This window comes from Vitis vinifera, chromosome 2, assembly GCF_030704535.1.
Source record: "Vitis vinifera cultivar Pinot Noir 40024 chromosome 2, ASM3070453v1".
Taxonomy (NCBI): Eukaryota; Viridiplantae; Streptophyta; class Magnoliopsida; order Vitales; family Vitaceae; genus Vitis; species Vitis vinifera.
Window position 1 is genome coordinate 19,508,060 of NC_081806.1, and position 23,779 is coordinate 19,531,838.

The 23,779-nt window shown below is 28.7% G+C and overlaps 4 protein-coding genes across 4 annotated transcripts; 1 reads left to right on the top strand and 3 right to left on the bottom strand.

The window, feature by feature from the left end:
• Positions 1–105: 105 nt before the first annotated feature.
• LOC100252746 (aspartic proteinase CDR1) lies at positions 106–1,443 on the bottom strand. Its single transcript, XM_002266539.1, has one exon. The coding sequence runs from the start codon at positions 1,441–1,443 to the stop codon at positions 106–108; it is 1,338 nt and encodes a 445-aa protein (XP_002266575.1).
• A 4,633-nt stretch (positions 1,444–6,076) lies between these two features.
• LOC100257894 (aspartic proteinase CDR1-like) lies at positions 6,077–7,420 on the top strand. The gene has a single exon (XM_002266497.4). The coding sequence runs from the start codon at positions 6,077–6,079 to the stop codon at positions 7,418–7,420; it is 1,344 nt and encodes a 447-aa protein (XP_002266533.1).
• Positions 7,421–8,907: 1,487 nt separating this feature from the next.
• Positions 8,908–10,233, bottom strand: LOC100263031 (aspartic proteinase CDR1). The gene has a single exon (XM_002266462.3). It carries the CDS (start codon positions 10,231–10,233, stop codon positions 8,908–8,910), a length of 1,326 nt encoding a protein of 441 aa, XP_002266498.1.
• Positions 10,234–16,371: 6,138 nt separating this feature from the next.
• Positions 16,372–17,965, bottom strand: LOC100240764 (aspartic proteinase CDR1). Its single transcript, XM_002266425.3, has one exon. It carries the CDS (start codon positions 17,813–17,815, stop codon positions 16,496–16,498), a length of 1,320 nt encoding a protein of 439 aa, XP_002266461.1. The 5' UTR covers positions 17,816–17,965; the 3' UTR covers positions 16,372–16,495.
• Between the last annotated feature and the right edge of the window lie 5,814 nt (positions 17,966–23,779).

A 23,779-nucleotide genomic window follows, 5' to 3' on the forward strand; every position in this document is an offset into this window, starting at 1 on the left:
AACCATATAACACATGCACGTACATTATTTCATCGATCGCCATACAACTTCCTACTTGCAACAGAAATCCAAGCAATACGAGGAACTAGCTAGAGTCCAACTACACTACTGCTTAGTGCAATCAGTAGGCTTGAAGGAAACCTTATTGTTCTTGAGATCATACCCTACCAAGAAGTTCATTTGAGACAGGTTGCCAAAGATGGCCAAATTGGAAGACGGAATCATGGAGAAGCAAACCAAATCTTCCTGCGCTTGGACAAATGTGTTCAATGGCGGCAACTGCACGTCTGCCCCGATGAAATGAGCAGTAATGGTGGGGATTTCTAATTTTTTTACGCCACTGTAACAAAGGCTGAAAGTCCCTCTCGGGTCAGTAGTAGTTTGGCCGCCGATGACCTTTGTTAGGGCTGATTCCATATCAGTGTAGAAGTCTCGGGGGAGAAGGGTTAGGGTCGTCCCTGAATCAATGATAATGTTGCTCTCCTCCGCAGCTGCAGGCGAAGACTTGTTCTTTGAAAAACCTTTGAATGCCACCTTTTCGCTTCCCAAACTCATGCCTTCCAATGTAAGGTAGTAGAAGGTATCAGGGGTTCCTTTAATCAAAGGAGTCGAGACCGTCCCAGAACCCGAAACAACTGCGCTTTTACCGAAATTTATCTTGCTTGAAGCAGTTGAATCGCTTGATAGTGGCACCAGGCAGTAGGAGAACTGTCCGCCCACTTTGGAACTCAATTGCATAACTAGTGAAAGAGGGCCACCCCCAAGGCCTATTAAGCCACTATCCTTTTCATTGAAGGTTCCTCCATTGCTGTGCCCGCACCCAAACGCAAGGCCTGGAAACGAAGCTGGATCACCTTCAGTAGACCCAATTGTGAAGGTTTCAGAGGAGAGATCTCTCCTGGTGTATGATTGATCTCCATAGGAGTAACTAGAGGTGCAGGTGTTGTCATCACCGCAAGAGCCTTGTTGTCCCAAATCTTGACAGAAGTCATTGTTACAGCCTAAAGTTTTGTAGGTTTTCGACTTTTTGGGATCGAAGAGAGGTTCTACTTGCTTGTAACAATCATCACAAGGCAGACACTGCCTCCATATGAGATCACTTCCAGTATCAGCAATGCCAAGCATTGAAACTGGTGGGGTTCCGAGTGATATATTCATGAGATAGGATCCACCCCCGGAGATTACATTGGATTGAATATCATTTGGAGACGCCCTTATAGCCCTAAAATGGTTGCCACGCAGAATGGAGCGGCGAAAGGCTTTCTGCAAGCGTTGGTACTTGGTTTCAGATGGATTATAAAAGGGGGAGCGAGGCGAATCACGGGAGATGAAATCAGTGGTGAAGCCATCTACTTTGGCTTCCGCTTGAGAATGCTTAGCGAAATAAATGAGGAAGATGATTGCTAAGAGGCAGAAGACAAACTTGAGGTTGAAACCTTCCATTTCTCATAAGGAAAGAAGAAGATGTGATTTAAAATAAGGCTTGGAATTGGAGAATTTATAGTGTGAGATAAACAGTGCAGATTCTAATAAATGTTTTTAGTTTTTTTAAATTTAAAAACTTTTATTTTTCACGTATTAAAAATATTGTAAACACTTCTCAAAATCACTACCAAATTACCAACGTATTCAAAGAGATGTATGATAAAAATTCAGTTAAGGTACTCCTAAATTATCCTAATTTGTTTCACTAGGTACAATTGATTCTCTTCTATAAGAAAGACAACCATGCAGGACATAAAATGGGAAAATTTCTCTACCAAATAAGAAATTCCGTTTCATATATTCATCTAAAAAAAAGTATGAAGTGTCATGTCTATGCATGTTTTTTTATTAAAAGAAAACATTTAAAAAAAAATTATTTCAATGATTTCAAAGTCTAAATTTTTATTTAAAAAAAAACTTTATAAGAAAATAAAAGCCATAAAATAAAATTCTTTAATCCATAAAAGCTAGCTCATTTGTCCCTTTATTTTTTTCTCTTTTAGTGTCTTCGGTTATATTTGATTCTCTGAAAGTATTAAGGAAAGAAAAGCAATGTTAAAAAAAAAAAAAAAAATCATATGTTGTTGTACTATGAAAAATATAAAAGAAAATCAAAATTAATTAGAACTTTATGTTTTTTCAAATTATTTAATCTTTATATATGTGAGAATTATAATAAATTAAATAAGTTTGATGTAGCATATAGTATAGATTTAACTTGAAATATATGTTTTTTTCTTTTACTTATTCTTTACTTTTAGTTTTTTCTTTGTATTCTCTCTCAATTTTTTTGGAACTAAACACCAGTGTTGTTAGTTTGAATTACCATATGCCTAAGTAATTAAACCAATGTCATATGTTGAGTGTATTTTCCTTTTATCTTACCTACATTGGCTTTTGAAAGATGTGAGGGAAAGGGAAAGAAAAAGGTAAAAAAGAAAAAACACTTCTTCTTGTTTTGATCACAAGGAAAGGAAAGTATTAAGAAAAATGTTAAAATAGTTTTCCCCACATTTTCCTGAAAATGACTTGAAGGGAGTTTGAAATAAGGTGTTGCTTTTGTATTTTAATTTTGCTTTTGTAACTTTGACAGCCAAATTTCCCTCATATTTTCTTTTCTTTTCTTTTTATTTATTTTTATTAAAGTACTTCCTTCAAAATTTTTGAATAAATTTTTTTCTTTAAATTTTGCTTTTATGAATTAAAAATGTCTTAGTCATTATTTGTCTTATTTTCTCCTACAATCTTTCTAAAATGCCCTAGGACAATTATCAAATGATGAGTTTAACATTGAGAATATATCATATTTCACTATTTTAAAATTAAAACACAATATATTTATAAATAAATTTAAATTTTAAAACTTTTTAAAATATTTGTATAAGAAAATATCACTTCAAATTAAAACTATATATATAAAAAATAACTTAAAAGTAAATAACTTTCAAATAATTAAAATTATTCAAAAATTTGTTATCAATCTATATTTATCTAATTTTCTACTAAAAGTATCTTAAAATCATTTAATATGTGTACACTAATTTATTTAAAAAAATTAATAATCATAACATTTTTCATTATATTTTGAATAAAAAATTAATGAAACATTTGTCATTGCATTTTGAATAAAAAATTAAATTATTCAAAATGTTTGAATTAATAAGATTTTATATAAAATATTTATCTTATCAAAATATATTAATGTAAAATTTACATTTTATTTAATATTTTAAAATGTAAAAAATAAATGTAATTAAATGTATAAAAATAAAAAGTGGAGGCTCACATTTTTTGCAATTTAACTTATGCGATTGTTATGGAAAAATTAATATGAGAAATATGCAATTTTTGTAAATTTTTAAAATAAGATTAATTAATAAATACAGAAAAATTAAATAATAGATAATTGATTTTTTTAGCAAAACATCCAATTAGAAAAATTATTATGATAAATATATTATCTTTTGTAATTTTATAAAATAAAATTAATGTGATAAATATGGAAAAAAAAAAACATTAAGTATAAAAAGGATAAATGACTGATTTTTTTTTTCAACTTAAAATGGCTCTTTATTTTATATTCACAATTTTTTGTTTGTTTGTTTTTTTTTTAGAAAAGTTGGTTTTCACTCACTAATTTTAAAAAATATAAAAAAAAATGAACCTCAATTTTTATAAATTAGTTTTATCTTCATCTATTTTAAAATACATGCATTTTTTCATAAGTTAAATAATTACCCTTTTACATGATAATATTAAATAAAATTATCAAAAAAATTTATCATTTTAATTTAATAAAATTGTTTTACAAATAAAGATATTATAAATTCAATTTTATTAAAAAAGATGAGAAGATGAATGGATTTATATAATATAAGATATAAACTCATTATTATTAGAGAATTAGAAAGATTTTATTTATAAGATTGTGGATAATTTTTTCCACAAAGATTTGTATATCATATTATATAATAAAAAATTTATAATATATTTATTTTCAAGATACTTTTATTAAATTAAAATAATAAATTAATTTTTGGTAATCTTATTTAATATTATCAAGCGAAAGGGTAATTATCTAACTTATGAAAAAATGCATTTATTTTAAAATATTTTTAAATAGATGTAGATAAAACTAATTTATAAAATTTAGGTTCATTTTTTATATTTTTTAAAATTAGTAAATAAAAACCAACTTTTCCTTCTTTTGTGAAGAATAAATCATTGAAAATGTAAATAATCAGAAATAAATAATTCTCTAATTATCTTTAACATAGCCATGGAAGGAGGGTTGAAACTTCATGATTAGTAAAAGATTGAAAGGAAAAACCATAAGCCTAAAAAATTATCATAGTAACCAAAGTGGATAAGTATTCATGGATAAAAGAAAGCCCCATTGGCTTCTCCTTCTAGCCTTTCAATTGCATGCACAAGCACTAATGAAGATCTGGGGTCCATTGAAATTTAGGAATTTTCTTTCAGACTAGACATAACCATTTGTAATTTCAAGCTTGTCCTGACTTTTGTCAACTCATGACTTGCTCTTATTCTCATGTTAAAAAACTGTAAAGGTATGTTTGGTTTTTGGAAACTACTAAAAAAAGAAAAAAAAAATTGTTAAGAAAAATAATTTTCTTCATATTTTCCTATAAAAAAATATAAAATAAAATTAAATATAATTAAAACTAATTAGAAACTTATGTATTTTTAAATTATTTAATCTTTATATGAATAAATCAAAATAAGTGAAAGAAGTTTGAAGTAACAAATAAAAATAATTTATTAACTTAAAATATTTTTTTTTTCCTTTGACTAAATTAGTTAAGGAAATAGATGCCAAATAAATTAATAATTGGTAAAATAAATAAAGATGGGATTAAAACTCTAGAGGATGAATGTTGAAGAACCAAGATACTAGAAAAAAAATGAGGATAGAAAAGAAAACAGAGCTATCATGGATATATATATATATATATTCATTTACCTGTCAAGTAGCCTAGTTCATCAAAGCGAAGATTAGGTGGTATATATATATGTATATATATGCGTTCACTTACTTATTAGGGTAGCTCAGTTGATTAGAGTGAACATTAAGAAGTGTGATCCAAGTGAAACATATATATATGTTCACTTATTCACTAGGGTAGCTCAGTTGATCAAAACGAACACTAAGAAGTGTGATCTTAATAAGTAGCATATGATCTTGAATTTGAATTTTGTCACTAATAATACCCTAAATTCATCTTGTATAGGTATATATATATATATATATATATATATATATATATATATATATATATATATATATATATATATTCTTGATAGGATTATCATTTTGGCATTTAGAAAAAGAAAAAATTGGTATTCATTCATTTATAATCTAAATAGTAAAGGTAATTAAAAATATATATATATTCCAAAGGGTAGCTCAGTTGATTAGAGCGAACATTAGGAAGCGTGATCCCAATAAGTGGCACATATATGCACGTTCACTTATTCGATCAACAGGGTAGCTTAGTTGATCAAAATGAACACTAGGAAGTATGGTCCCAATAAGTAGCATACGATCATAGGTTTGAATCTTGTCACTAATAATATTCTAAATTGATCCGGTGTTGACTATATATATAGTATTTAGAAAAAGCAAAAATGGGTATTCATTCATTTATGATCTAAATAGTAAAGATAATTAAAAAAAAATATTCGAGAGGGGAATATGCAGTTGGAGATAGGAGTATCACCTAGGTAAATACCAAGAAAGATAGATCATACCAAAGAGAGAGGAATACAAAGAGAGAATTGTGTAATGTGAATGGAAAGTGGTACTGTCACTGATATCATGCCATAAAGGCACTCGATTCTTTCTTTGTTTGTCAGAGGAACATTCCCATATTTCATCTTGTATGGTTGTCTTCCTTCCTTATTTGAGAGAGGAAGCGTTACCATATTCATGTGTATGCAGAACGAATTGAGAAAATTAATATTTATGATACTGTATCTTACCTTGTATTTCTCCTTTCCTCACACCATAAATTCTGCAATTGCAAGGAGCTTGTTTCTCCAGGCTTCTTTCTTACCCTTTCTTTGAGAAATGGAGGGTTTCAGCCTGAAGTTTCTCTTCTACACCTTAGCAGTCATCTTCTTCATTCATTTCTCTGGACTTTCTCACACAGAAGCCAGCAATAAGGGCGGTTTCAGTACTGATCTCATCTCCCGTGATTCGCCTCTCTCCCCCTTCTACAATCCATCCGAAACCCAGTTTGATCGCCTGCAGAAAGCCTTCCATAGGTCCATTTCGCGTGCCAACCATTTTAGGGCTAATGGAGTGTCTACAAACAGCATCCAATCTCCTGTAATATCCAATAATGGAGAGTATCTCATGAACATATCACTTGGAACCCCACCAGTTTCAATGCATGGCATTGCTGACACAGGAAGTGATCTCTTATGGAGGCAGTGCAAGCCTTGTGATAGTTGTTACGAACAAATTGAACCTATTTTCGATCCCGCAAAGTCCAAAACTTACCAAATTTTATCGTGTGAGGGCAAATCCTGCAGCAACCTGGGAGGTCAAGGTGGTTGCAGTGACGACAACACCTGCATTTACAGTTACTCTTATGGAGATGGTTCACACACCTCTGGAGATCTCGCTGTTGACACCCTCACAATTGGATCCACTACAGGTAGACCGGTTTCGGTTCCAAAGGTTGTTTTTGGGTGTGGGCATAACAATGGTGGAACCTTTGAACTTCATGGTTCTGGCCTTGTAGGCCTTGGAGGTGGCCCTCTGTCAATGATTTCCCAATTGCGTCCGCTGATCGGCGGACGATTCTCCTACTGCTTGGTTCCGTTAGGAAATGATCCAAGTGTGTCAAGCAAAATGCATTTTGGTAGTCGGGGAATTGTCTCCGGTGCCGGAGCAGTTTCAACTCCTTTGGCTAGCAGACAACCTGATACATTCTACTATCTTACATTAGAAAGCATGAGTGTTGGAAGCAAGAAGCTGGCATACAAGGGTTTTTCCAAGGTGGGATCTCCTCTTGCAGATGCAGATGAGGGCAACATTATCATTGATTCTGGGACAACATTAACCCTTCTCCCCCAAGATTTCTATGGTACCTTGGAATCAAATGTAGTCAGCGCCATTGGCGGTAAGCCTGTTAGGGATCCGAATAATGTTTTTAGTCTTTGTTACAGTAATCTATCAGGCTTACGCATCCCTACTATCACTGCTCATTTCGTGGGAGCAGACCTTGAGTTGAAGCCATTGAACACATTTGTCCAAGTCCAGGAAGATTTGTTTTGCTTCGCCATGATACCGGTATCTGACTTGGCCATCTTTGGGAACTTGGCACAGATGAACTTCTTGGTAGGGTATGATCTCAAGAGCAGGACGGTCTCCTTCAAGCCTACTGATTGCACCAAGATTGATTGAATTTAGGTATTGTTTGAATTTCTGATGCAACTATGAAGCCGAATGGTAAAATAATGTATTTCCATGGTTTAGTATTACATATGGTATTGTATTTAGTCATTTTCCCAACTTTTATTAATATTGGTTTCAAGTATATATCTCTGTTAAAGGCTAAACCCTAAATCCTAAATCCTAACCCACCCGCCATATTATTACACTTGAAAGGTAATCTATAAGGGAATAGTTGTTTCTTTAACGGTTTAACCTATCATGGCTTATTGTATGATATTTGCATAATTTCTTCACATCCATGGAATATGAATTATTAGAAAAAGGAAATTATGTGATCTTCCCAATATTCAGCTACTTGAGCATTGAAGTAAAAATGGAAAAAAAAAAAAAACTTTACAAATAAAGTGATCTTACCGGTTGTCAAAGATCAGAGAGAATTTTCCATATGTCAAGGGATACATACAAAAGGGAGAATATTAATGAGGTAGAGTGGAAAAAGTGAAACTGTTTTTAAGAACAATTTTACGTAGGAAAACACATTTGAAAAAAGAGTCCAGTAGTGATTTTAGGAAACATTCACTCTAAAAACAGTGTGGGAAAACGCATTTGACAAACTAAAAACTCTTTTATGATTTATATTCTTAGGAAAAAATAGGATGTTTTCAAATAACATCTTTTAATTGTTTGTTTGTATTTGTTTTGATTTATATGAATAATTAAAAATAAAACATTTTAAAAATATTTTAAGTTTCCAAATAAACTTTTGTTCTATAAAACATTAATTAGATAACAGTTTCCAAAAAAATAAAATTAAAAACTATTTTCTAAAACTTTGTTCGAAAACATTACCAAATAGGCCCTAATTTAATTAATAAGATAGATCAAGATATCTTAATAGAGTTTACAAAATAAGAGGAGAATTTGAAAAAAAAAAACTATTTTTATTAAATATATTTTTAGTGAAAATATTTTTTTAAGAAGTGTATTTAAGAGAATCACTTATGAAGTATTTATTAAAAAAACACTATAAGTGATTTTTAAATATAGGTCGATTTTTAATATAAATATGATATGTTTTAGGAAAAATTTTGTTAAATATTTTGAGAAACAATTAAAAATATGAAAAATAATTTTTCCATTTTCTAGTTTCATCACGAATAAGTTGAAAAAACATATTTTTATATTTAAATTCCAAAATAAAAGTTTTTCAAAAAATAAATAAGAATATTGTGAAATAGCCCCTAATTTCTATTTTAACCAACAATAAATAGGAATAAATAAATAAATTTCTAATTCTCATTAATTTTCTCTTTAAACAAACACATCATTATAGAATGGTGATAGATATGAAGAATACATGCATAGAATGATGGAGAGATTGACCAACCCCATTAAATTAAGAAAGTAATTAAAACCCATGACTCAAATTATTAGAAAATAAAATTAAATCAAATGTGATTATCTTCCAAACAACCCGTCCAATACTTTACACAGTTCTAATGCAGGGTGCAATCAGCAGCCTTGAAAGAGACCCTCTTCTTCCTGAGATCAAACCCTACCAGGAAATTCACCTGAGCCAAGTTCCCCAAGATCCCAATATCAGAAGTGGGCAACACTGTAAAGCAAACCAGATCTTCCTGCATTCTCAGGAATGTGTTCCATGGCTGCAACTCCACATTTGCATCCTTGAAATGAGCTGTAATAATGGGAGCATCTATCTGATCAACTGTAGTGTTATAGCACAGACTGGAAATCCCATTCGGGTCTCTGACTCGTTTCCCTTTAATGGAGTGTGCTACAGATTCCTCCAACTTGACGTAAAACTCCAGGGGGAGATAGGTATATGTTGTCCCCGAATCAACGATAATGTTTCCCTCTTCAACTTCAGCCTTCTTCGAAAAACCCTTGTATGACAGCCTCTTCTTCCCCACACTGAAGCCTTCTAACGTGATCAGGTAGTAGTAGGTATCTGGGCCTTTCATGACAAGCGGAGTGGAGACGGTGCCGGCGCCGGAGACGATGCCTGATCTGCCAAAATTTATCCGGCTGGACATGCTGGAATCGGTGAAAACAGGCAGCAAACAGTATGAAAAGCGGCCGTTTATGGTGGATTTCAACTGAGAAATCATGGACAACTCCGCGACTCCAAGGCCTACAATCCCAGAGCTGTGCTCATCGAATATGCCACCACTTCTGTGCACACAGCCGAACGCGAACCCCGGAAAGCTTACTGGTTTTCCGGCGGTGGACGCGACAGTGAGCGTTTCGACTGCTAGGTTTCCGCCAGTAAAGGATCCATCGGCGTAGCTGTACATGAATGTGCATTTTTTTCCATTGCGACATGAGCGATCATTCCCCAAAGCCAGACAAAAGCTTGTTCCACAGGAAGAATCTCTGTAAGTTGATGAATTTTTGGGGTCAAAGAATGGGACAACCTGCTTGTAACAGTGGGTACAGGGCCGGCACTGCGTCCAGGTGAGATCACTGCCGGTATCAACAATGGCGATGACAGGAACTGGTGGAGTTCCGATAGACAAATTCATGATATATTCCCCGGCCGACGGGACTAACCTAGATTGAATTCCATCTGAGGTCATGGCACTTTGCCTGAAGCGGCCGACACGAGAAGCAGACCGGTGGAAAGCGTCCGTCAGCCGCTCAGTCCGAGTCTTTGAAGGATCAAAGAACGGAGAATGAGGGGAATCGCGGTGGATGAGGTCGACACTGAACCCTCCGCCGCTAGCCAGACCCACCTCCAAGAGGTGGAACAAGAACCCTACTACTACAACATTGAAGAAAATCTTCACCCCGAAGACTTCCATGGATGAAATCTAGAGAAAACCAGAGAGTTCTGATTTGGAGAATAGGCCTGAATCATCAGATTATATAGAGGGTGAGGAATGGAGGAGGGAAAGATTGATTCACTTTTCGGAAATAGGAAAGTCCATGAATTACGGAACATAAATTAATTAATTTGATTTTTTTTTTCTTTTTGGTAATTGGAAAGTGGAAACTAAATTTTCTATTTTCCTTTCTTTCAATTCTTGTTATTATTATTATTATTATTAGGTTTGAATCATAATTAAAAATAGATATAAAAATCCAGTACTTGAAACTAAAATCTAACTAAATATAAAACCGAATTAGCTAATTAGATCATTTGGGTTTATTATTTCTCATTTTAAACATCAATAATAAATTGAATCCAATTCCGAGATATTTATACTTTAGGGCATTGATCAAACTAATAAGGGGATAAGGTCATCAAAAGGTATAAAATTCAATTCAAAGGTTGAGAACCACTTATAATTATTTTTTAAATGATTTCAAGATGATTTTTATTTCGTATAGTAACAATATATATTGAATGAAAATTCTAAAATATATGCAGAAAAAATATAAAAAATAAAGGCATTGTTGTCTTTCAAATATATAAAATTTACATTTTAAAAATGTTATTATTTCAATTTAATTTTTATTAATTATTCTAAAATGTTATATTAATAATAATAAAATAAAATAGGAAAATAAAAATAAATTTAAATTATAGAAAATATTTGTTTTTACTTCAAATTTAACTTGTTCAATTATAAAATTCAATTCAAAGGTCAACAAAAGGAATAAAATTCAATTCAAAGGTTAAGAACCACTTATAATTATTTTTTAATGATTTCAAGATGATTTTTTATTTCGTATAGTAACAATATATATAGAATGAAAATTCTAAAATATATGCAGAAAAAATATAAAAAATAAAGGCATTGTTGTCTTTCAAATATATAAAAATTACATTTTAAAAATGTTATTATTAATATTAAATTTTAATTAAAGTTTTATTAATTATTCTAAAATGTTATATTATTAATAATAAAATAAAATAGGAAAATAAAAATAAATTTAAATTATAGAAAATATTTTTTTTTACTTCAATTTAACTTGTTCAATTATAAAATATAAAGTTTAAATTAAATTATAAAAATAAAAAATAAAAAAATAAACTAAAAGTCTATTGTAATAGATAAAATAAATAATTTAGATGTTTATCCTTAATTTAACTATTAACATTTATCTATTTATTATTAATTTGATTTAGAGTAAAATATAGAGTTTGAATAAAAGTTTACTATTAGTTTGAATTATAGTAGAATATAGAATTTGAATTAAAGTAGAAATTTACCATTGGTTTGAATTAAAGTAGGAAATAGAGTTTGAATTATAATATAACAATTGTATGTATTTGTATATAAATATTCATCATCGTTGATAAAAATAATATGTCATATTTTCTCATATGTTTTCTTTTTTCAATTTTTTTTAATAGAAAAGAAATGGAAAAATATTGAAATATTTTTGGAAAAGAAATTAAAAAGGTCAAATACATGTGACACTTAGTAATCGAAAGGGGAGAATAAAATAGTAAAAGTTAAGGAAAAGGTAATGAATGTATAAAACTCAAATAATCATGTGAATAAAACCCACAAACACATTTATTTTTTTTAATTTTCTTCAAGGGAATTTTTGTCTTTCAAATTTCATATCCTTAATATCAGTTATACTAAATATGTGGACCTTAAATCAATTACCCTAGCCTAAACCATAATTATCTCAATTTCTTAATTCCCTAAAGTCAACTTTATGATTGTAAAAATCATTACCTTTTTTGTAACTCTATATACTTACATGTGCTATTATGGGTTGAATCTATAATAATCTTGAATTCAATGCAGTATAGACTATAAGATTAATGAACTAATATAGCCTATAATTATATGATATATGTTTATTATTATTATTATTATAAACATATTTAAAAGGAAGGGAAACATTGATGACATGGTAAGTAAAATTAGCATAATTATATGATTCATTAAAAAGTATATATATTTCAAATTATTTTTAAATAGACAATGATTTTTAAAATTTGGGGAGTCAAAACCCACTTTTCCTTCTAAAATAAGTTGTAAAGTTGTTATTTGCTATAATATTATTATTTAAGCTTTTTAACACAATGTCTAATTATGAGATTTTTGTTTTTGTAAACCTTATTAAAACAAATTAGTTTGATTAAAACAAATTAAACCAATTTAGATTAAACCAAAAAAGATTATCATTAGATTAAAAAAAAATTAAACCAATTTAGATTAATTATTATGATTAAACTTAAATAGACCAAACCAATCGGTTACTCTTTAAATCCAATTAGTTTGATTCTTAATCGTGAAAACTAAATAGATCAATTCTTTTTTCTTCTAATACTTAAAACAAAACTAACTAAATCGCACACATCCCTCTTGAAAACAATTTTTTGTTATGTTATTCTAAAAATAGAATGAATTTTTATAATAAATTTCAAATGTTTTCAATTGTTTTCAATTGTTTCTGGGTGTAAATAAAGTCAATTCGATTCATTTTTTATTAGTTGATTTAATTCATTTTTTATTCAAAAACTAATCGAATCGTATAGTCGATTTTTTATATAAAAAAACTAAACCAAACTAAACCTTTTAATAATAATAATTATTATTAAACCTAATCAGTGTTTGAAACTCGCAAAAGCGATTTTTCGCTTATTAGCACTCTCCACCAAAACATTCATGACCGTGGTCAACGGATATATAGAACCGTATTTTACAATGCTCGAGGGATTCAAACCCAAGCCCAGACCCAAAAAGATTAGATTGATTCCTTGGTACCAAAAGGTTACCATGTCATTTGTAACCATATACTCAATTTAAATATGTTAAGACTAATTTATAAAATAATAAAAATAAAAATAAATTCTAATTATTTTATTTTAAATTTTATTTAATTGATTAATAAAAATATAAAAACCAAACGTTAGAATTTTTTAACAAGTCTTTTTTATATCATTTATATGATAATTAAATATAAATATATAAATATTAAAAAAATCATATATGCATCATCATTTATTTTACATTATTGAATATATTTAAATTAAATAAACTATACTTTTAATATTAAATGTATCATCATTTATCTCATTAATCATATTTTAAAAAATAATTATCATTTTAAATTTTAAATTTTTTATATTTATCCTTTTAATTTTGAATATCTTTATTTTAAAATATTAAAAATAAAAATTTATTTAAAAAGACTAAAATATAAAAAAAATTAATAATAAAGTTATCATATTTTATAAATTAAAATTAATTTAATAAGATAAATAATAAATTATATATTTAGATATATATTTACTTACTGATATTTTTCTCTTTAACCATATTTATATCGATTACACTTACAAAATAAATTTAACATGTGTATTTTTATTTATTTTATTATTATTTAGAGTTTTTTATAAATATTTTCATGAATTTTGAATAATTTTCACCTCATCGAAATTTTTGTTACAATATCCACCGATATTTATTTGACATATCGTAAAATTCAAGTACCAATATATCCATATTTACTGATATTTCAAACCTTGAACCTAATGGACTCAACCAATCAAATTTCTCTTTAAGTTCATTTAATTGATAATTCTTAATGCATGAAAACTAATTATAACGGTTTATTTTAATTCCTAATACTACAAAAACCATAATACTATAAAAACCATATAGGTGAATAAATTTTTAGAACAAATTCTAAATCTTTTCTAAAGAGAATTGCAAGTGTATTGACTTGAAGAACTTGAATCACAATGAGGAGTTACTACGGAAGAAATTGAAACAAAAACTCATTGATATTCCTTATCATATTTATCACTAAAATCTTTATTAGTTCAAACTATTAAATCCTTATCAATTCAAACCGATAATTTTTATCACTTGAATCCTTATCACCAGAAGGAGAAAGTGAGAAAACAACAATGAAAAACAAGAGAATGGAAGGTGTATATTGTTAGCCACATGTGATAACGGTAATATTTTGATTATTTTCATAAAAAAATTAAAAGAACAATATTATTTAAGAAAAATAATAATTTTTATAAAAAATTGGTCATTTTTTAGATTGCAAACTTTGGAGGATTAGATTTACAAATTTGAAATTATTTAAACTCTTTTAATCAAATAACCCACAAATTAATTCCCTTGAAAAGAAAACCTTTGTGATTTAGGTAGTGTTTGTTTTTTGGTTAAATAGAAAAAGTTAATTTAAGCTAAAAACTTAAAATATTTGACTTTTTCTATTCAGTTAAAAGTAACATGTCCACATTATTCAATATAACTAAACTGAACATATTGATAATAAGTCCACTTTAATTATATTGAACGATGTCAACAGATTACTTTTAGCTGAATAGAAAAAATCAAATATTTTAATTTTTTTCTATTCAGTAAAAAAAACAAACATCGTCTTAGTTATGAGAAAAAAGGGAGGAAAACAGCATTGGTAGAGCCGACATTTACTCTGAGCCCTCTAAAAGCCAAATTTCCAAGAAAAAAACTTAACATGAGCCAACATGAACTTCGAGGGGATCAGATGCCTTCCCATCCAAGAAAAACCAAATTTTCAAGGAAAAAAAAAACTTAATATTAAATCAAAATTACATTTTGATACCCGTCCTATATTTTTAGCGCCGCGAGTGGAAACAGTATCCTTGGTAGACCGTTTGGAGTAGGAATGGCAATGGGGTGGGTTCCGGACGGATCGCCCCCATCCCAACCCTACCCCATTTATTAAAAACAATTCTCATCCCCGTCCCATTTAAAAAATTAAACGAGGCGGGGCGGGTACGGGAAATTTCCCATACCCGCCCCGCCCGACTCCCTTTAGCCTTTTTTTTTTAAAAAAAAAATTAAAATTACTTTTAAATTTTTTAATTACATTAAAATAAATATATTTTATAAATAATAAAATTATTATATTTTTTATAACTTATTTTATTAAATTTTTTATTATTATCTATATATTAAAAATAGTAAAATTAAATTTTAAATTAAATTAATTTTAAATTTTAAATTTAATTTAATTTTAAAATTAATTTTATATGTAAACGGGGCAGGGAGGGATGGGATAATAATACCTGAACCTGCCCCGGGTTTAAAAAAAAATCCAATACCCGTCCCAAATCCGTTTATTAAATTTAAACCCCGTTCCATTAGGTACGAGGTGGGGCGGGGCGGGATGGGTACCTGAAAAAACCCGTCCCGTTGCCATCCCTAGTTTGGAGCCATTGTTTGTACATAGGTCGATTTAGTTATGCAGTTTTTCACCTAAACCTGCTAGCTAGCATTTGTCATAACTCAGAAGAATAGCCTCCAACCAACTTCCAACAGTTGTTGTTGTCTGTATGGGAATTCATTCTTAGTTGAAAATGGTGTCGGACTCAAAATCTTGGCCAAATTTAGTAGGTTGGTTTCAACTTACGAGGTTAATGAAATTGAATAATGAATTTTTAGGATTTGATTAATAATAATTTTAAAAAGCATATTTCTACCTTTTACAAAGCATAGTATTTTAGCTTAAAAAAACATTTTTGACATATTTGGTTTTATAATGTCATTGATTCCTTATAGGTTTAAAAGAAAAAACTAAAATATCCAACTTTTTCTATTCATTTAAAAGTAAATTGACCGTATCAATCAATATAATCAAAGTAAGTGAACTTGTCAGGATTAAGTTCAGTGTAATTATGGTTGATATTTGAAAAAAATTAAATATTTTGATATTTAAAATAAATCCAACATATTTTAGGAAAAAATATTTTGAAAAAAAGATTAATACTATGAAAAATAATTTTTCCATTATACATAAAAGTAGTTTCATCAGGGATAAATTAAATTTTTTATATTTAAATTATGAAATAAAACTTTATTTCTAAAAATAAGTAAGAACATTGTGAAATAGCCCCTAATTTCTATTTTAACCAACAATGAATAGGAAAAAAAATAAATTTGTAATTCTCATTCATTTTCTCTTTAAACAAACACATCATAATAGAATGGTAATAGATATGAAGAATACATGCATAGAATGATGGAGAGATTGACCAACCCCATTAAATTAAGAAAGTAATTAAAACTCATGACTCAAATTATTAGAAAATAAAATCAAATCAAATCAAATGTGATGATCTTCCAAACAACCCGTCCAATACTTTACACAGTTCTAATGCTGGGTGCAATCAGCAGCCTTGAAAGAGACCCTCTTCTTCCTGAGATCAAACCCTACCAAGAAATTCACCTGAGCCAAGTTCCCCAAGACCCCAATATCAGAAGTAGGCGCCACTGTAAAGCAAACCAGATCCTCCTGCATTCTCATGAATGTGTTCAATGGCTGCAACTCCACATTTGCATCCTTGAAATGAGCTGTAATAATAGGAGCATTTATCTCAGCTGTAGTGTTATAGCACAGACTGAAAATCCCATTTGGGTCTCTGACTCGTTTCCCTTTAATGGAATTTGCTACAGATTTCTCCAACTTGCTGTAAAACTCCTGGGGGAGAAAGGTATAGGTTGTCCCGGAATCAACGATGATGTTTCCCTCTTCAACTTCAGTCTTCTTCGAATAGCCCTTGTATGGCAGCCTCTTCTTCCCCACACTGATGCCTTCTAACGTGAGGTAGTAGAAGGTATCTGGGCTTTTCTGAACTAGCGGAGTGGAGACGGTGCCGTAACCGGAGACTCTGCCGGATGCGCCAAAATTTATCCTGCTGGAGATGCTGGAATCGGTGGAAACAGGCAGCAAACAGTATGAAAAAAGTCCGTTTATGGTGGATTTCAACTGGGAAATCAGGGACAACTCCCCACCTCCAAGGCCTACTATCCCAGAGCTGCTTTTATCGAATATGCCACCACTGCTGTGCCCACAACCGAACGCGAATCCCGGAAAGCTTACTGGTTTTCCGGCGGTGGAATCGACAGTGAGCGTCTCCGATGCTAGGTTTCCCCCGGTAAAGGAGCCATCGGCGTAGGAATACCTGAATGTGCATTTTTTTTCTTTGCTACATGAGCGGTCCTTCCCCAGAGCCAGACAAAAGCTTGTTCCACAGGAAGAATCTCTGTAAGTTGATGAATTTTTGGGGTCAAATAATGGGACAACCTGCTTGTAACAGTGAGTACAGGGCCGGCACTGCGTCCAGGTGAGATCACTGCCGGTATCAACAATGGCGATGACCGGAACTGGTGGAGTTCCGATATACAAATTCATGAGATATTCCCCGGCCGACGGGACTATCCTGGATTGAATTCCATCCGAGGTCATGGCAGTAGGCCTGAAGCGGCCGACACGAGAAACAGACCGGCGGAACGCGTCCGTCAGCCGCTCCGCCTGAGTCTTTGAAGGATCAAAGAACGGAGAATGAGGGGAATCACGGTGGATGAGGTCGACACTGAAGCCGCCGCCTCTGGCCAGAGCCACCTCGAGGAGTTGGAACAAGAACCCTACTACTACAACATTGAAGAAAATCTTCACCCCGAAGCCTTCCATGGGAAAAAAAATCTAGAGAAAACCAGAGAGATTTGATACGGAAAATAGGCCTGAATCATCAGATTATATTGAGGGTGAGGAATGGAGAATATGGAAAGACTGATTCACGCATCGTATTATCTGGTTCACTGTTTAGGAAAGAAAATTTTATCTTCCACTTTTCTCGAATAGGAAAGTTCATGAATTGCAGCATAAATTAATTAATTTGAATGTTTTTTTTTTCAATTTGATTCTTTAATATTAATAAGATTTAAGGTATAATAGAAAGATACAAAATATTAGATAAAAAATAATAATGCGAATTTTATTTTATTTTTTATTATTTATTATTAGGTTTGAATCATAATTAGAAATAGAATTAAAAATAGAAATAAAAATTCAGTGCTAGAAACTAAAATCTAATATGGTAAGAATTTTGGATATGCTCGAGAACAGTTTTATTTTCTTGAAATAAAAAAGAGTTTTGTAATAGTAGACAAAGATCGGATAAATCTTTAACTACATGAATGGTAATGCCAACCAAATATGACTAAATATAAGGATTACAACAGGAGTTTAGGATCGTGCAGCTTCCATCCCAACGTCATATCGTTTATTCAAAATAATTCTTATACCCGTCCCATTAAAAAAAATTAAATGGGATAGGGCCGGCGACGTACATAAGTATGCGAATTTTCCATACCTGTTCAATTTAACATTTTATAAATAAATAAAAAATTAAAATTAATTATATTATAAATAATTAAAATGTTATAATTTTTTATAACTTATTTTCTTGAAAAGTATTATTATTATTATTATTATTATATTAAAAATAGGGAAATAAAAATTAAATTAAATTAATTTTTAAAATTAATTCTGTATATAATTGGGGCGGGGTGGGATGAGACAAGACACTTAAACCTATTCCAACCAAGTTTAAAAAATTTTAAAAATTCTCAAAGTCCCAAATTCGTTTATTTAAATTTCAAATACATCCCATTAGGGGCATGGAGGATGGATACCCAAAAAACATGTCGATTGTCATCCCTAACTAAACTAACTTAGTTCATTATTTTTAGAAATAAATAATAATAATTTTATTTTTTAAAATATAAAATTGAATTAGCTAGCTAAAGAGTTTCATAGACATTTTCTAACTTTAAAAATAGTTTGGATACAGTTTTAATTGAAAAGTAGTTGTATGAATTAATAACACACACTCCATTTAAAAATAAATATTTTATTTTTCTAATATAAAATATAATTAGCTAGCTAGATCGTTTAGCTTAAATAATCAATAATAAGTCGAATCTAACCATGCAATCAAATATATAGGCTATAATAATGGTCATTTATGTAAATTAAATTGAACATTCAAGATATCAGTCATGAAAGTGCCTTTAGGATTGCGAAAAGATAATATTTTAACCGATTAGCCTAAAGTTATGTTTGGTTCTCAGAAATTATTAATGAAAGAAAAAAAATGTTAAGGAAAATATTTTTTTCATATTTGATTTTTATATAAAAAAAATTCTAAAGAAAATCAAATATAATTAAAGTTAGTTTGAAACTAATGTATTTTTAAACTATTTAATCTTTATATTGACAAGTTAAAATAAATAAAATGAGTTTGAAATAGAAAATAAAAATAATTTATGGATTTCATCTCTATTTTTTATTTTTCTTTATACTTCATGGTAAGAATTTTGGATATGTTCGAGAACAGTTTTATTTTCTTCAAATAAAAAAGAGTTTTGTCACCGTAAACAAAGATTGGATAATTCTTTAACTACATGAATGGTAATGCCAATCAAACATAACTAAACAAAAGGATTACAACATGGTGGGTTTAGGACGTGTCTTCCATCCTAACCTCATCTCGTTTATTCAAAATAATTCTTATAACCGTCCCATTAAAAAAAGTTAAATGGGATAGAGCGAGGCACATAAGTAAGCGAATTTCCCATACTCTTACAGTTTAACATTTTATAAAAAAAAATTATTTTAAATTTTTTAAATTATATTATAAATAATTAAAATGTTATAATTTTTTAGAACTTATTTTCTTGAAAAGTATTATTATTATTATTATTATTATTATTACTATTATTATTATTATTATTATATTAAAAATAGGGAAATAAAAATTAAATTAATCGGGGTGGGATGGGACGAGACAAGACACTCAAACCCGCTCCAAACTCGTCTCAAGTTTAAAAAATTCTCAAACCTGCCTAAAACCTATTTATTTAAATTTCAAATACATCCCATTAGGGGGCAGGACGATGGATACTAAAAAATCTAGTCGATTGTCATCCCTAACTAAACTAACTCAATTCATTATTTTTAGAAATAAAAATAATAATAATTTTATTCTTCTAAATATAAAATTGAATTAGCTAGCTAGCTAGAGAGTTTCATAGACATTTTCTAACTTTAAAAATAGATTGGATACATTTTTAACCGAAAAGTAGTTGTATGAATCAATAACACACACTCCATTTAAAAATAAATAAATAAATAAATAAATATTTTAATTTTCTAATATAAAATCTAATTAGCTAGCTAGATCGTTTCGCTTGAATAATCAATGATAAGTCGAATATAACCATGAAAGCAAATATATAGGCTATAATAATGGTCATTTATGTAAATTAAATTGAACATTCAAGATATCAGTCATGAAGGTGCCTTTCAGGGTTGTGAAAAGATAATATTTTAACCGATTAGCCTAAGGTTATGTTTGGTTGTTAAAAACTACTAATGAAAGAAAAAAAATGTTAAAAAAAATATTTTTCTTATGTTTGATTGTTATATGGAAAATTTTAAAGAAAATCAAATATAATTAATGTTAGTTTGAAACTTATGTATTTTTAAATTATTTAATTTTTATATTGATAAGTTAAAATAAATAAAATGAGTTTGAAATAGAAAATAAAAATCATTTATAGATTTCAACTCTATTTTTTATTTTTCTTTATACTTTTCCTTTCTATTTTCTCTCCCACTCATTTTTCCTCAAATTTTCAGAAAACCAAACTTAAGTTCCAAATTTTTACCTTTTAAGAATTCTTCAATTAATCATATGGTTAATCAATAATTCCAATACAACCATCCATAAAAGCCTCTTAAAAACTTTGCAAATTGTGCATCTGAATTCTTAATTTCACAAAATTGAGTTTCCCAAAATATGAAAAAAAAAAAAAAAACAAAACAAAAAAAACCTTCACAAACCATGAAAATCTCATTTCTAATTAAAAAGAATGTTTGATTTCTTTATTCTCGAAAGTCCACTTTATATCATTTATAAAAGTCATTATCTTTATTGTTACGCCATATACCTACATGTATTATTTCTATTTGAATCTATATCAATCTTGAATCTTCAAAGGAGTCTAAGTCATGGAAAAAATATGAAGTATTAAATTAGAATAAATGGAACAAAATCATCTTAATATAATAAGATCAATGCACTAATATAGATTACAATCATATGATTTCAAATAAGTTGTAAAGATGATATTTGCTTTAAAAGTATTATTTAAACTTTTTAAGCCCAATGTCTTAAACTAAAACAAATTAAACCAAGTTCGATCAATTATTATCATTAAACTTGAACCCATCGGCTTTCTTTTTAAATTCAATTAGTTCGATTCTTAATCCATGAAAGCTAATTAGATGGATTCGTTTTAATTCTAATACTCGAAACAAAACCAACTAAGTCGTACCATTCCTCTTAAAAACAATTTTTGACAATTTATTCTAAAAATAGAATGAATTTTTAGAACAAATTTCAAATGTTTTCAGTTATTTCTTATAAAATGCTCTAAAAACTAATGGAAAACATGAAAAATAGGTCCAAAAATTTTTGCACTATAGATAAGTATATAATGCTTTCATAAAATACAAGCTAAAAAATTATTTTTCATATTTAAGTTTTCAACATAATTCCATGTTTTAAAATAATTGAAAATTATTTTTAAGAAATTTTATCAAAAGCCTAGAGTTTGTTTGGTCTGTGATTTAAAACAGTTTTCTGTCTTTAAAAATAGGAAATTGTTTTTAAAATTTTCTAACATTGTTTTGTCATTGTTTTTTGAAAATAATTTTTAAAAATAAAATGAAATAAAAAAACAAATTTTAAAGAACAAGTATGAATTGTTTTCACTGATTTTTAAAAACAAAATGAAAATATGGGTATGTTTAATCATGTTTTCTTAAACTTGTTTTTAAGTTAAAAAAAATAAAAAAACAGTTTCTAAAAACAAAGTTTTGGAAAACATGGTGGAATAGACACTTATTTTTCAAAAATATATTCTAAAAGTGTTTTGATTCCTCTTTGCACAATGATATTGTAATTTATCTTATTTTCATGTATATTCCATTTCCATTCTTGCACTCCTTGAAAAAGAAAATTCTAGGTGCAATTGCAGCATTGAAACAGGAATTTTTATTATTTGTATCACTTTACCCATATTATTATGTGTTGTAATACAAAAGTCATTCCAGGTCACATAATTGAATAATTGAATGTAGGGTAAAATAAATTTGATTTTTTAATTATTTGTCCATCCAAAAATGGTTGAAACTCACCTAAAAATCATAAATAAATAAAAAATTTAAGTTTTTTTTCTACTAAGTGTGTTCAGTAAACCAACTTAATAAATTAAAATAATTTAATAACTTAATTTAAGTTATTAATTAAATTAAGTATATTTGATAAAATAATTTAATGGTGTAATTTGAAGTTAAAAACAACTTTAAATAATAAGTAAAAATAATTAATTTATTTTTAGGTCCACATCTTCTTTTAAACTTTTTGCCCCAATTTGTCCTAATTACCCCACAATTTCCTTTGCTATTGTATAGGTAGTTGATCTCCTTTGTTTTAATAATAATTTATGAAGATAAATGTTTCAATTGGATGATTTATAATAAGTTAATTTTATTAAACAACCTTAATATTTAAAGTAAAAATTAAGTAATAAGTTTTAAGTCAATAATTTAAATATAATTTAATTTAAAATCAACTTAAATAATTAAATAATGAGTATTAAGTTTTACCAAACACCTCCTAAGTTTTTATTTACTTTAAATCTTTTGAAAAGAAATAAAAAATAAAAATATTAAACATATTTATTTAATATTTATAGAAATTCAAAATATAGTTGAAAAAATGACTTATAATTCGTTTTAAATTAGACTATGGTGAAACCATGAGATCTTAATTTTCCAAAATGAGTTTGGCACAATATGAAAAAAACAAAAATGGAACTTTATAAATTGTGAAATATGGTAGTCTAGGCTTTAAAAGCTTGAGCTCTTAAGTGTGCTTAAGCGCTCCAGGCCTTGATAGATCTAAAACCTCATTTTTAATTAAAAGGAACGCTTAATTTCATTTAATTCCACTTTATATCACTTGTAAAGTTAATACTGATTTTATAACTCTCTATAATTACATGTGTTGTCTCCTTGAATCTATAGCAATCTTGAATCTTGAAGAGAGTCACAAAAAACTATAAAGCCCTGAATCAAGATAAATGAAACAAAATTTGTCAACTTAATCTAATCAAGTTAATGAACTAGCATAGCCTATAATAATATGATATAAAATAAATTATAAATATTTTATTTGCTATAGGATTAAAATGAAAAGTATAGAGAATGCATTTGATGGAAGTTCAAACTAATCGAGAGAAAGTATGTATTTAATTAAAATCTTAGAAAAAGTAAATGAAATTAACTATTTACTATAATAGCATCTTTTAGGCCTTTTAACCAAAATGTCTAATTATGAGATTTTTTGTTTTCATCCAACTTTAAGAAAAAAAAAATGTTTTGTCACTAACTAAAATGAACTTGTTCGGACATTATATTTTGTTTTTTGTTGTCGATAATTTTTTTTTTTAATTCTGGTATAGAATTTTTTTGGATAGTGATTTACTTTATTTATTTATTTTTTCTCATAGGTTTAAATTAGAA